Here is a 14,825-nt window from a genome sequence, read left to right as displayed (position 1 = left end):
CATCTTAGTGCTTGAAACATTTTACTCGGGATTTTAACTTCCAAAGACCGCTGAAACTTATGGCGCTTTCCTTTTGTCAGACCTGGCCGGCCTGACCCGTCAGTTTACAAAGAAAATGCAACTATTTGAAGAAACTCTTGCATGATAAATACTCACATTCTTCTGGGGGAGTGTATATCATCCTCTAAGTGTGTTAATTTGAAGGTGTTGTAGAGTTAGTCCTTCCAAATGCCCGGTCTGGCCGATCAGTTCTGTCAAAATTGAAAGCGATGAAATTAAGACAAAAATATCACAAGAAAAAAGTCGAAGGCAGCAAACCAACGATTTGGTCCCTCTCTCAGGAGAAGAAAACTGAAGCCAAACTGTTTTAAAAAGATTTCTCTTATTTATTTACTTATATTATAATGAAACAAATTAATTCACGGTATTTCGCTTGCTGTGAGTGTGCCATTCGTTATCCGCTCGATGTTGTAAATAAAACTCACTCTTTCTCTGCCCTCCTAAGGAGATTCATCAATGAACAGTGTCCTTCTAAAAAGCTCTGAGATAGAAACGTAGAATCGGTTATCATGCACAGTACTCCAATCTTCTAAAGAGTGTAGGATGATGAATACACGAATAACTTTATTTAAATTTAAGGAGGTAGACGCAATAACCTATTATAGTTTTCTAACTTACGCCGACCCTCAATCTATAAACAAATCGCTTAGCGGGTGACTAGTACCCACAATGGAAGGCGAGAGGGAGAGATTTCATGAGACAGAGGTGAAGAGAGGCTGTCCTAATTCAATCGTTTAATCCTCGAAAACTTAATTTCCTCATTGACAGATACCGTATGATAACTTTCTTTCTCATGTGCAGCAGTTTCTTGAAACAGTGACAGTTATTTTTCCCATAAAAGCTGTGGGACTGAAGCATGGATCTGGTATTCATTTGATGTGACTGCTTTGCACCCCTGTTTTGCAAAGAGTTTCTGCATTTATGGAACCATAACTAATTACGAGAATGTACAAAGAACTCATGATCAGCAAATTGCGTAACTGACAAAATTTTGGATGGCGACCTCATGCAGCATAAGGAAATACACGCGGGAACACGCGACGGGGTCTCAGAAAATGTTACAAAAAACTTGGAATACACTTTTCGAGCGATTGTTCCAAGTTTTGGAATAAACCGGTTTCTAATGCTTACCAGTCTGTGACAAAATGAAGCCAAATAAGTCAATGGGGAGTTCAAGTTTTACGCTTAAAACATATTTTGTATGTGTGATGCTGAGTTAGAGTTGAAGGATGTCAGCGAACAGCCGAGGCCCGACATTAGTCTTGTTTTGTTTGACTGAAACTTTACTCCACGTGCTTGACAACCACAACAACGCATAATTAACAATTAGACCCGTAGCCCGCGGTCGAATGGGATATTGACCCGTGGCCCTTAAGGGCGAAGGGTCTAATTGCTTTAGTATCACCCAACTAGCCGGAGAGAAAAGGAAATAATAACGTTAGCAATGCATGTTGAAGAAATATTTATTTGGGAAGAAAGCGTCACGCTTTTCGTACACTGCAAGGAACTTCCTTCATAAATCAGTCGAGTGGCCCTCTTTTCTGAAGCAGTCATGTTTCGTCACGCAAACAAGTAAAATGACCGAGGGAGGCTTGGGAAGAGGAGAGAAAGAAGGGACTGCATCCGTTGCTGTAACCGACGCCTATTTCCCTTTCGTAAGCGGTCGTTGCCATTTGAAACGGTCGATGCCATTTCTCAGAACGGTCGTTGCCATTTGAAACGGTCGATGCCATTTTTTAGCTCTGAATTACACTCATTTTAGGTCTAAGAACTCAAAAGGTTGCGGTTACTGTGAGTTGTGTCTGGCTCGTGATATGAGTTAGGGTTCGGGTTAGGGTTCTATTTAGGGTGAGGGCTAAGAACCCGAGTTCGAGTTTTGAAATTTTCGGACTCTTTTTTTTCCTCAAGTTTGTCTTTTATAAATGTTTGTTTTTTTCCTTTTTTGTCTTAATTTTTGTTAATATTTTTTCTTAGTTTGTTTCTTTTAATTTTCTCTGAAGTGAAGTGTGTAGTCGACCGTTATAAATGGCATCGACCGTTTCAAATGGCAACGCTCGTTCTGAGAAATGGCAACGACCGTTTCAAATGGCAACGACCATTCTGAGAAATGGCAACGACCGTTTCAAATGTCAACGACCGTTAACGAAAGAGAAATTTGCGTAACCGACGCAACGTCACCAAGCAAATCTTGCTGTTCGTTATATGCAACAACTCTTAAATCAAAATCATTTGACATCAACTGGTCCTCAGCGATACTTCGGAGGGGAAAGATTACCACAATCGATGCTGCTTTATTCAGCTTGCTTGGGAATGGATTTTTAATAGAGCAAAGCTCTGGTAAATCATGCTTTTCCCAAAACCAGTCGACAAAACAGCCATTACATCTTTACTGGAAAGAAGTGCTTCTACCACCACCCTTTGCTCTTTTTTTAAATCAATATCACGCATTTGAAGAAACTCTGAATCTACCGGGGTAGCCATATTCACGTGGTCAACAAATATTCTTTGACATATCGATTTTTCAATAGTAATTATGTAATTATCTCGTCAAATGAGTCTGAGAACTTTCCATTGTTAGAAGTCCAATCGGGATTTCCCGTCGCTGGTGCAACGGGAAATTTTGAAAGCGTCGGTTAATGTTTATGTGCTAATTAACCTCACTAGCCTCGTTTGCATGGACAAAATACAAAAGAAAGGCTGCTTGAGAGCGAGGCTAGTGAGTCTCATTAGCACATAAACAAGAGAATACATTTTTGGCCGCCATTTATGCATTCGGTCAATACATCTACGTATATTTTTCCTTTCCCATCCTCTGAAATTGTCAGGAAAATCACGCTCTGTTTGGAGTTTCCGTCTCCCTTCTTGTCTCAACAGGGGTAAGCCTTGGTTGGCCAGGAGGTCGTAACTACCTGTGTGTCCAGTTTTGGAAATCCGCCCATTTCCTTATCTTGGGCGAACGGATCGGTTTATCCATGAACATGGTATTAACTTAACTGGACGCATGGGTAGAAAACAATCCAATGGTGAATTTCAAGATAAAAATTAAGAAAGGAGGACTTTAAAAGCAAACCACTCTTGAAAATTTATTTGAATAGCATTCATTAGTAGTAAAGAATCTGATTACACAGTCGGCCTGTTTCTACGGTCATATTTTTATCCCATACAAATTTGTTACTCCATGAAAGCAACTAAACATTTTATCTATCAAAGTTGTGAAAAAGCTGAGAAAAAAAGTCTTTTTTGGTAAGGAACTCACTGTTGAATTTCCGACTTTCAATTTCACTGATACAGCTACTCAAAACGCAACAGCCACGGCATCCGTGTTCACTTCAACCAAGACCTCACAGTTGAACATCTTATCCCGAGCTGCGACGCGTTCGGCTTCTGCAATCAACTCAAACCAGCTTGTCACCACTTCAGTGCCTGTTCAATTTCCGACTTTCAATTTCACCGATACAGCTACTCAAAACGCAACAGCCACGGCATCTGTGTTCACTTCAACCAAGACCTCACAGTTGAACATCTTATCCCGAGCTGCGACGCCTTCCGCTTCTGCAATCAACTCAAACCAGCCTGTCACCACTTCAGTGCCTGTTCAATTTCCGACTTTCAATTTCACCGATACAGCTACTCAAAACGCAACAGCCACGGCATCTGTGTTCACTTCAACCAAGACCTCACAGTTGAACATCTTATCCCGAGCTGCGACGCGTTCGGCTTCTGCAATCAACTCAAACCAGCTTGTCACCACTTCAGTGCCTGTTCAATTTCCGACTTTCAATTTCACCGATACAGCTACTCAAAACGCAACAGCCACGGCATCTGTGTTCTCTTCAACCAAGACCTCACAGTTGAACATCTTATCCCGAGCTGCGACGCCTTCGGCTTCTGCAATCAACTCAAACCAGCTTGTCACCACTTCAGTGCCTGTTCAATTTCCGACTTTCAATTTCACCGATACAGCTACTCAAAACGCAACAGCCACGGCATCTGTGTTCACTTCAACCAAGACCTCACAGTTGAACATCTTATCCCGAGCTGCGACGCCTTCGGCTTCTGCAATCAACTCAAACCAGCTTGTCACCACTTCAGTGCCTGTTCAATTTCCGACTTTCAATTTCACTGATACAGCTACTCAAAACGCAACAGCCACGGCATCTGTGTTCACTTCAACCAAGACCTCACAGTTGAACATCATATCCCGAGCTGCGACGCCTTCGGCTTCTGCAATCAACTCAAACCAGCTTGTCACCACTTCAGTGCCTGTTCAATTTCCGACTTTCAATTTCACCGATACAGCTACTCAAAACGCAACAGCCACGGCATCTGTGTTCACTTCAACCAAGACCTCACAGTTGAACATCTTATCCCGAGCTGCGACGCCTTCGGCTTCTGCAATCAACTCAAACCAGCTTGTCACCACTTCAGTGCCTGTTCAATTTCCGACTTTCAATTTCACCGATACAGCTACTCAAAACGCAACAGCCACGGCATCTGTGTTCACTTCAACCAAGACCTCACAGTTGAACATCTTATCCCGAGCTGCGACGCCTTCGGCTTCTGCAATCAACTCAAACCAGCTTGTCACCACTTCAGTGCCTGTTCAATTTCCGACTTTCAATTTCACTGATACAGCTACTCAAAACGCAACAGCCACGGCATCTGTGTTCACTTCAACCAAGACCTCACAGTTGAACATCATATCCCGAGCTGCGACGCCTTCGGCTTCTGCAATCAACTCAAACCAGCTTGTCACCACTTCAGTGCCTGTTCAATTTCCGACTTTCAATTTCACCGATACAGCTACTCAAAACGCAACAGCCACGGCATCTGTGTTCACTTCAACCAAGACCTCACAGTTGAACATCTTATCCCGAGCTGCGACGCCTTCGGCTTCTGCAATCAACTCAAACCAGCTTGTCACCACTTCAGTGCCTGTTCAATTTCCGACTTTCAATTTCACCGATACAGTTACTCAAAACGCAACAGCCACGGCATCTGTGTTCACTTCAACCAAGACCTCACAGTTGAACATCTTATCCCGAGCTGCGACGCCTTCGGCTTCTGCAATCAACTCAAACCAGCTTGTTACCACTTCAGTGCCTGTTCAATTTCCGACTTTCAATTTCACCGATACGGTTCAAATTGCAACACCTACGGCGTCTGCGTTTACTTCATCCAAGACCTCACAGACCCTAGTCAATTTGAGCAGTTTATCCTCAGCTGTGACACTATCAACTTCTGCACTCGGCTCAGTCCGGTTTCCACCCTCTCCAATTTCTGTTAACAGTGAAGCTCAAAATGTGACAACTACGGCATTTGCTTTCACTTCACCCGAGATCTCACAAACCGTAGTTAATTTGAAGAATTTATCTCAATCCTTGACGTCTTCAACTTCTGTCATCAATTCAACTTCCAAACCTTTGCCATCATCAACGACAAAGGTAGTCATAAGCTCCTCAATATTCCAGCCACAACCAAGCACAACTCAACGTCCTTTAACTTCTACTGAAGGTAGGCTCAACCGCAACATTTTGGAAGGTAAATTAGAGCAATGCCAAAGTGTAGATAGGCCTCTCGAGCTTCTTTTTGAAATGAAAACTCTACGACCGGCGGCAACGTCGATGAAAACGTCATCTCAGAATAAGGAGCTTAAGCAACGACGACGGCAACAGCAACGAGAACGTCATCTCAATATATAAATTCACGTTGCTGTAATCACTTCAACCTTATTAATATGACAAGGGTGTGGTAGTTCCTCAAAAGTGACACTGATCGGAACGGCGTCAATTTAGGGAAGAAAATGAAAATTTATCCTCAAGAGCACGCTGACGTCCTTCATGCATAAAACCTCAAATTTGAGATAGGACGCAGCTCTTTACAACCTCTAATTTCATTGGATCCCTTTATGACGCAGCTCTATCAAATTTAGCTATTTCACGTTGTTGTTTTGCACACGACGGCAAAGAAATGGACACAAGTGAAAAAGACACGCAGAGCGTGCAAAGCTACTGTTTTTGCCCACCAAATATGCAAATTTGTGACGTTCTCGTTGCCGTCGCCGTTGTCGTTGCTTAAGCTCCATAATATAACTTTGCCGTAGTGTCGTAATTATTCTATCTTGTTCACGTCGCTGAATGTAGGCCCGAGTATCTTAGAATTTCATGACAACTATTTCTCTTATGAATTCATCTTCATTGTCACATTTAGTGTCTGCAGTGCCATTCCGACTGGTCTTTCGATGGATGGATATCAAATTTGATCTACGGTTTCTAAACGCTTCTTCTTCGCAACACAAGACTTTTGTGAGCTTTACCGAATCTCAGGTAAGGTCTTCTAAAATCAATAAAATTAGAGCAAATTTAACTAAGTGCAATATTTAATATAATGCTCAAAGTGCATAAGATTAATTATTTTACCCATTATTATCTTTGTCACTTCGATAATATAGTGAATTACACAAAACTCAAGTCAAAAGTCGGAATTCATTCATTGATTCATTCATTATTAATGATAGAAGTATATATTAATAGTATAATATGAGCGTTTTAATAACAGTTATGAATTTTATAGAGTGCATTTTCTATTTATATATTCAAATGCTAAGTAGAAGCAAGATTCGATCTATGGATGAGATCGGACATCAGCGTGTGTACAGGAGCCTCTGGCAACCGCTATTAGGGCATTAGTGATCTCACCCAACTCACCAAACCCATGAGTGAATGACCCCTGACCACAACTACGGGAGCTCCATGTCTTAATTACTCTTCGCGAACAGTGTGAGATTTCTTTAAAGTCCCACAGAAGTATTCAACAAGTCATTGTTGTGACACGGGGCCTATCCTAATTTTGTCGTTCGTATCCGGGAAGACTAAGGTCTTAAGTCTCACTATTTGCAGATGTCACCACTAAGGCAGCACTTTCTCCTCACTTTTTTAAAGACCCTGAGTGTTGGGTAGTCCATTACTCAACCAACCGTACTATTTTGCATGTTGCTTAATTAAGTTAGACGAGGGATTAAAAAGGCTAACCGCTTTTTGTCCATTCCTTGTTTATTCGTTGAATTCGTGTGAGGTGGCTGAAAATGTAACAACAGCTGAGTTGAAATTCAATTTTTATTTTTGTTTGCTTGTAGCTTATCTCAAATCTGTCTCCATACGTCAAAGCCGTGAAACTGATTTTCATCAGGTAATTTTTTTCATCGTAACATTTTGGGCGTAGGCTTGCTCTCGCCCGCATATATCACGTGTTATCATTCGTTAATATCGAGAGAGCGTCATGTTATTTCAAAGAAATATGACTCTCGTTTCAGACCAGGAAGTGTGGAGGTCACTGCCGTTTTGACGATAGGAAAGAATGAAGACATAACAAAACTTGAACAAGAACTAGAAAATCGTAACAGGTCTGGATTACTTGGAAACGATTCTTGGATTGCACTCTTCTGGGGGTCTGAAGGTAATCTGTTACCCATCAAGTTCTCTTGTACGTCCGCCGGCTTTGCAAGCTTTAGAAGGAGCTCATTACCAGAAGAGTACAACTGCCATACTCGGTCTATCTTACAACATTTTCATATACCACATTATTTTAACTGAGAAGAGTTTTTGAATAAGCTTTGGGTTGCAGTAATGACCATTCTCAATCCCTCGGGTAATTCCTCAACCCAAAGGTAATTCCTATATCTCAAGGGTAATTCCTCCATCCAAAGAATAATTCATTGTTTAAGGCCAATGATTTCAGAGACTTACAACTGTGTTTTCATGATACGGCAAACGTCAAACGACAGGCTACTGCACGCTTGTCATAAACGCAGGAAAATCAATCTAAACTATTTAGCATCGCATCGTCGGCAAACGTTTGATATCTACGTTTTTCCGAAAGAACGAAAAAGCTTGATTTAAGCTAATTTCTTGCCTATCATCGCTCCAACAGCCCTTAACTGTAGAATACTCGCCTACTCCAAAGAACTTAAAAAACGTGCGGCTACTCTGTCATTCGCAAACAAGCAAACTGTGGCTATGTGGCTACATGGCTGAGTTCAAACAATGGCTAAGGTCTTATCTCCACAAAACACCGTCCAAAAATACAATCAAATAACAAAAAAACCTCAGGGTATACCTCACTCTGTAAGGAGCAGTCGTGGGTCAGATGGCTAGTGCGCGGCTTTCGGAGCGAGAGGTCCCCGGTTTGATCCTCGGTGACTTCAACGTCTGTTTCGACTTTCCTCTGATCCGTGTAGCTATAGCTTTAAATTCCCTTAAAATGGAGCACTGACAGAGGGAGGGGGGTAGACGGCTCACCGTCGGCTTCCATTGATACCAGCCTCGTAGCTGAAGGAACTACCGACGTTAAATAAAGTGACTTTACCTTTACCTTTAAGCGTAAAAAAGATGAAGCCATAACGATGATCGTCACTGATTCATACAAGAGGTAGAAGTTCAATGGAAACTTACGTAGTAAAGTAACCAAGTAGCCGCGTAACCTTGGTTTACGCGTTAGCTCGTTAACAGCGTACTCGCTCAGTTACTCGCTCTGTGAAAATGAATCAAAGTTATAACTGGTTAACAAGATCAATGCTGGGTTTTACTGAAAGGCCATAAACATAAATATCTGACGGTTGCCAGCACAAAGAAATGGACTCACTCTCAGTCCTTTTTTCTTTTTCTATTATTCTTCAGATTTCTCCTGTTTACCGCCTGAGATAACTATCCAGAATTTGCCAAGTTCGATTAACGAAGAAGACCCCGTTCCAATTCTTCGATCTAAAGATTTCATCGTACAAGGAAGCGTGACAAAAGCAATGTGCAATTCGTCCAACACGCTCCTTTTTCAGTGGTCTTTATCCAAGTACAAAGTAAATGATTCTGGAGAAACGGTTATTGCACGCACCATTCTTCTGGATACAAAAACCACCGAATGGAACCTACAAAAACGTCAGCTTAGTTACGGAAAATATTTTGTAGACTTTAGGGCAGCGTTTGCAAGTAATCCCTATTTGATTGGGAGCGCTCGGGGTTTTTTCAAAATAGTACAATCCCCACTACGAGCTGAAATTTCAGGCGGAAATAGCGTTACAAGAGGAAATGGTAGTATCATTGCACTAGACGGCTCATCCTCGCAAGATCCTGACACTGCACCCGGTGACATAACTTCAATGGAATTTACCTGGCTGTGCAAAGAGCGACAGGAGTCGTTTCCCACTGGTCCCATCGAGTCCATTCCGGTCGTTAGCCACTCCTCGGATAATGAAACCGGCGGATGTTTTGGGACTGGCATTGGAAAGTTAAGCTCGAATCTTGCTGTAGTAAACTTAACAACGAGTGCTATGGATGTGGGTAAATCTTATGACGTAAAACTTATAGTACAGAAAGATGGCCGACAGGATGACTTCGAGCAACAAATTGAGATTGTCAGCGGAAATCCACCCGAAGTAACAATTAGGTAAATACCATAATAGCTTTATAATAACTTTACTTGATTCATTACGTGTCGAGTCTAACTAAGTCTTATGCGCACGCGCACCTTTTCTTTGAAACACTCATGGAAAGGAATTAATGACCTACAAAGTTCTCACAGAAGCCCATTTCCCAGAGCCTTTATCTTCTATATTAACCCACGGAGTCAACCGTTTCCCGTATCTTTTTATTTATAGAAGCAACTCCCGTGGGGTTTTTTGCGGGTGTTTTCCCTCCTTAAAGGGGTTAGGCCACGCAATTTCAGGCATTTTCCGCACTCATCGAATGGTCATAGAATTAACTAAAATATCAAAATAACTGTTCAAAACTATAGAAGAACTCTAAAAAAACACAGGGAAGCCAAGAAGGGACATGTTTGACACAACTGGAGAGGATTGAAATGGATTGAATTTGGGTAAATTTGAAAAACTCTTGCTCTGCCAATTTGACGTTTAGAGCTCATAATTAACAAAATTAAGCAAAATTACCAAAAATAGCGTGACCTAGCCCTTTAAAACAATGGGTTTTCAGTGTTGATGCCCATTTTTGCTGAAGTATGGTATAGTGCGTCGAGCTTGCCTGAGGTCTGTTTCAAATGCCTCTGAAAAATATACGAGCAGACCTGCAATTCTACTCTAATTTGCGTTTTTATTTTTGTTTTGCCGTACAAGTTGCGTTATTAATTGTGAGGAAACCGTAAGTGTTTCGACAAGACTCGCCCTGCAGACTTCGTGCGCTGGGTATGCGTGCGAAACAGCAAGATACAAATGGCTTCTCATATATCTTGATCCTCTTGGCAATGAAACAAATGAAGTTCTGACGCCGGACATGACTCTAACTGGGCTCAATCTTCCTGGCATCATAATTAAGGAGAATGAACTAGCGGGAAATCTCACGTATCGATTAAAAGTCATCGCGACGCAAGATGTCGGCCCCGAGGGAATTGCAGCTTACCAGTTCACTATGAATGCTCCGCCCGTTGGTGGGAATTGCACCGTCAAACCGCTTAGAGGGAGAGCACTGAACACTAGTTTTGACTTTCAATGCAGTGATTGGCAGGTAAGGTCTGGATCAGGTAATTGCCGTTTTAGAAGGAATATATCGTGTTTCAAACATTGCTTTTGTGATTTGCCAACAATTGAAACAAAACAACCCAATAAGGCTCTAGTTGGCGCGTTAACAACAGCTGATAACAACGGTATTTTCGCTACAAGTTGTTACATTTGAAGGAGCTGTGTCACGCAACTCCACTGAACTGACTTTGTGTAGTTTTACCATTCACCCGTCCCTACTCGCGATGCGACTTAACCCAGAATTACTTTTAAACGACACAACTTAAAGCTTGTGAAGAAAAAAAGGTCTGTCGAGCGTGCGTAATTTAAGTTACAAATATAAACTACAGGGATAAACTTCGAAAAACTGTTAGGCTGAACATTTCTAAACCCCAATTGCAATCTACTTTAATCTTCCTCGGTATTTTCCATCCCTGCGTCCTTTAATTTGTATTTGCTGTTTTAGTCAGAACGTCCTTCAATGTTTTAAGTAGTTATGTTAAAGTTTTGCTTGATTTGGTTGCCAGCACCCATTTGCAGAATTTTGCTAAATTTCAAGTCGTGACACAGCCGCCTTAACAAGAGTTGGTGTAGTAGTAAGAAAAGCTCTGGCCACCAACCAATGCAGCCCGGGTTCGGTACCACAACAATTCTCACGATTTTATTATAAGGAGATTAATAATGCGCAGTCTTCGATTCGAAGTTGTTGTTGTTCAGTCAGCAGTGAACAAATGTACAAGTTCCTCTTTGATTTCTTTCCTTAGGATCGGGACAAACCGCTTACATACCAATTTGCCTACAAAACGGGTGGCGGTTTGTACACTGTTGTTTCCTTCGGATATGTAGCTCAAGCCAGAACAGTGCTTCCCCAAGGTCGCAAAGATGAAGACTTTGTTATCAAATTTGACATCACAATAAAGGACAGTTTGTCTGCAGAAACGGCGGTCACACTGCGAGTAATCGTAAGTGGCAGGCCTTTTTCACACATTTATTTTCTTGTTACACAAATTGCAGAAAAGGTCCTTATGCAGCAAGTCCAATAACGAACATGTATGTTAATATTCTAGTGCTACTGTGATCAATTACTTCTTTTTTTTCTTCAGATTTTGAGAGTGTGATTGCTTAACATTTGACTGGCAAAATTTTGAGGCTTTGATTTATATTTAAAGGTTATTTACTTTGAACGTAAGTTTTGGACTTCACGGTCCGCCATTACTCACGTTCTAAACTGACCGATTGGACACCAGAGGGATGGATCTAGGGAAAACTGACGTCATTTACTCACTAGACGCAATTTTCAGCGTGTAAATGCAGCTTATTATATATGCAAAACACGAGTTAAAAGTCTGATAGCCCGAAAGTCCAGTGCTCTATAGTATTTCGCATTGCACGTGTGTCCTTGCGACACTCAGCTCATACGCAGTCTAATTCCGTTTCCTAGTTCTTCAAGTTTCATCCGTCAAACTGCCATGTATGCATGTGACTAATGAACTCACCTGTTGCTCCTCTTTTGTGTTTTGTTAGGTTGAGCCCCCGTCTGCAGGAGAGGATCTCAGCGGTCTTGCTGTGGGTAACAACAGTCAACTTAATCAGCTTGTGCAACTGGGTGACGTGAAGAAGGCCACTCAGCTCGCAAACGCCGTCCTGCAAACTGTGCAACAGTCGGAAACAATTAAAACTAATGAAAGGATTGAAGTACGTGAGCAAAGTCAACAGTAAAACATTTACTCAAACAAGAATCTCCTATCTATTGAAAGTTCGGATCGTTGGGTTAAATAATTTGGGGATTTTAATTGGTTTAACGCGACTGCATTATAATCAACAACACCATGCCCAACACAATGCGTATCATGAATTGTCTTGCAGTGTGCTGGAAACAAAAGAAGATTAAAAGACAAAGAAAAAGATTGAGAACGTCGTTGCTGATTTCCCAAAAGTCTTTTTTTAAAAGTGTCCTCAAAAGCGACACTCAGTTTCCTCGAAAAAGTACATGACGTCATAAGCACTCAGGGGAAGGCGACAACGTTGTCATTTTGGATTTCAAGTTTTGTGATAAGACCGTGCGCTGGCTATGCGTACGTCCCGGGAAAACGCGGCAACTGACCTCTAAACATCCCAATTCCCGAAAAGCTCGTCTTCCCAATTCGATGTAATCCTTTTTTTCTCATGCTGGAAATAAATTCAGCGACGTTTCTCAGGCATTATCCTACTTGCATTGGTAAAATACGACATGATAAAAGCTAACCAAGAGAATAATATTTTTAGATAACGTTCTCGTAGCCGTCGTCGTCGATGTTCTTGCTTAGGCTTCCTTCTGTCTTATCTAACACGCAGTCTCTTTTATGTATTGTAACTTATCAAGTGACAGATAGAACACATCCTTTGCGATCTCATTTTCTTATTTGTTTCTTTGCAGATTAAGTCTTCTATTGTAAAAGAGGTGTCTACTGTGGAAGTGGGTAATTTGCAGTCATTGACTCAAGTCACATCTGTGATTGGACGAGCAACCCTAGAACCCGAGCAAGTCACAGTAGAAACACAGGTAGGCACGTGATAGCCATGTTATGAACACGTGCTATCTACTTTTACACGTTATTACTTTATCACGGTTCGTTACTGTTTGGACAAAACAAAATCCCGTTTGAAATTTGGAAAGGAAAAAATGCTGTATGGGGGGATACTGTTTTAACCTTCTTGCCAGTGCCTTTATCCACCGGCGGAGAGTTTCCGAATTTCATAGAACACAGTGCGACTAACGGATGCCATTACCTTCGCTTCTACGGTTGCAAAATATCTTCATGAAGTCTGTAATTGCTTTCTTCGAAGAACACGCAAATAAAAACAAGCTCAGGAGCTTTCGCTGTTATCAGCATGAAGGTGTTAATTGGTGAACCACGGCTTCTTATTTTCGCTTTTTGCCTCCTGGTTGTTCAAAAGGTGATTAAGGACCGCTGGAAGACCATATTTGTTATCTCTGTTTTTCATTTACTTTTTGGCTCGTGATCCGAACGGATAACGTGGTAAAAAGGGAAAATGAACAGGGAAACACAGACAAAATATCTTAAGAAACATGTACAAGGAAACGTAAACCATTTTATGGATCAAGAAGCTGACAACAAGTTCGGAAGCAATTTCGGGTACAAGGGAACACAAGCAAATTTAAGAGAAAAAGGACCCCAAATTTCACCCCCCCCCCCCCCCTCCCTCCTCTCCGAGGACCTCCTCATTGCTGATTTTTAAAAAAAGCGTGATTGTACTCTGTAGATTTGCACCGCAAATACGAATGAGTATTGCTGCTACTTAAATATATTTTTAATTTTCAAATTCTTCCTGTCCTTATTGAGCATCCGCAATGAACTAAGCTGAAAACTCAATTACACTTTAGGATCTTGCTTTGCAAACTCTGTCATCCTTGACATCCTTGTTACGAGACAAGACCAAAGAGGATTATGCCGCTGAATCAACTCTGGTTGAACAAGGAGGAGAGAACCTGGTGCTGAGCCTTGGCAATGTCCTCAATTCTGCTGCTCAAAAAGCCAGCGTGATTGGAAAGAAAAAATTGTCAACTGTCGCACGAACAAAGGTAAATGAGCAATCGATGCTAGGTCAGTGTTTATTTAAGCAGCAAAAATGTTTGTGTGATTGTTTTCGTTTTCTAGTTTGTGCATCAAAACCAGAACAAAGCTCATTAATCAGCTGATTAATGATTCTGGCCAACTTCAACAAGGGAAATTCATGATTTAAAGAATTAAAAGCGCGGAAAATGCATTCATTCCCGCAGCGCGGTCGTCCGATTTTGTTATCACTCGTATGATAACAGACCGAATTGGACTCCACTCAGTCCTATTACCATTACAAATTTGCTAATCATAGCGAGACACCGTCCATAAAATATGTTACCCGGACCGTCAACATCAATTGCATCGTCACAGTCCCAAATCTTTGCTCTTAATATCGGGTGATGTATCAGCTCTCTCATTGGCTCGCTACCCCTGCCAAACACAGAAGACTAAATAATTCAAACACTGACTTAGACGCTGCTCAAAATACCAAACAATAGCAGGCTACGAGAGCTGCTACACTACTGTTAATATCTGTTGTCTTTCAGAGCCAGAATGTAACTAAAGATATCGAAAGGCTTTTGGATGACGTAGGAACGACTCTTTTGTCCAGAATGGTTGTTGACCAGGAACCTCATCGGGTGAAAACCAGCTCATTGGGCATGATGCTTAACAGAAACAGTCCGGGCTCACTACAGAAG

The 14,825-nt window shown here is 41.6% G+C and overlaps 1 protein-coding gene across 1 annotated transcript in view; it reads left to right on the top strand.

The window, feature by feature from the left end:
- The first annotated feature begins 2,126 nt into the window (after positions 1–2,126).
- Positions 2,127–14,825, top strand: part of LOC137971425 (polycystin-1-like protein 2) — a 24,489-nt gene continuing 11,790 nt past the window's right edge. Inside the window, exons 1-12 of the mRNA XM_068818253.1 lie at positions 2,127–2,397; positions 3,271–5,574; positions 6,271–6,386; positions 7,196–7,248; positions 7,373–7,515; positions 8,736–9,498; positions 10,184–10,571; positions 11,329–11,526; positions 12,089–12,259; positions 12,981–13,106; positions 13,950–14,147; positions 14,673–14,825. The exon at positions 14,673–14,825 is cut by the window's right edge and continues 96 nt beyond it. Coding sequence (XP_068674354.1) covers positions 2,127–2,397; positions 3,271–5,574; positions 6,271–6,386; positions 7,196–7,248; positions 7,373–7,515; positions 8,736–9,498; positions 10,184–10,571; positions 11,329–11,526; positions 12,089–12,259; positions 12,981–13,106; positions 13,950–14,147; positions 14,673–14,825 — 4,884 coding nt within the window. The remainder of the gene's footprint in view (positions 2,398–3,270; positions 5,575–6,270; positions 6,387–7,195; positions 7,249–7,372; positions 7,516–8,735; positions 9,499–10,183; positions 10,572–11,328; positions 11,527–12,088; positions 12,260–12,980; positions 13,107–13,949; positions 14,148–14,672) is intronic.

The sequence above is a fragment of the Montipora foliosa genome, chromosome 9, assembly GCF_036669935.1.
Source record: "Montipora foliosa isolate CH-2021 chromosome 9, ASM3666993v2, whole genome shotgun sequence".
Classification (NCBI taxonomy): domain Eukaryota; kingdom Metazoa; phylum Cnidaria; class Anthozoa; order Scleractinia; family Acroporidae; genus Montipora; species Montipora foliosa.
This window is presented reverse-complemented; position numbering and strand designations above follow the sequence as displayed.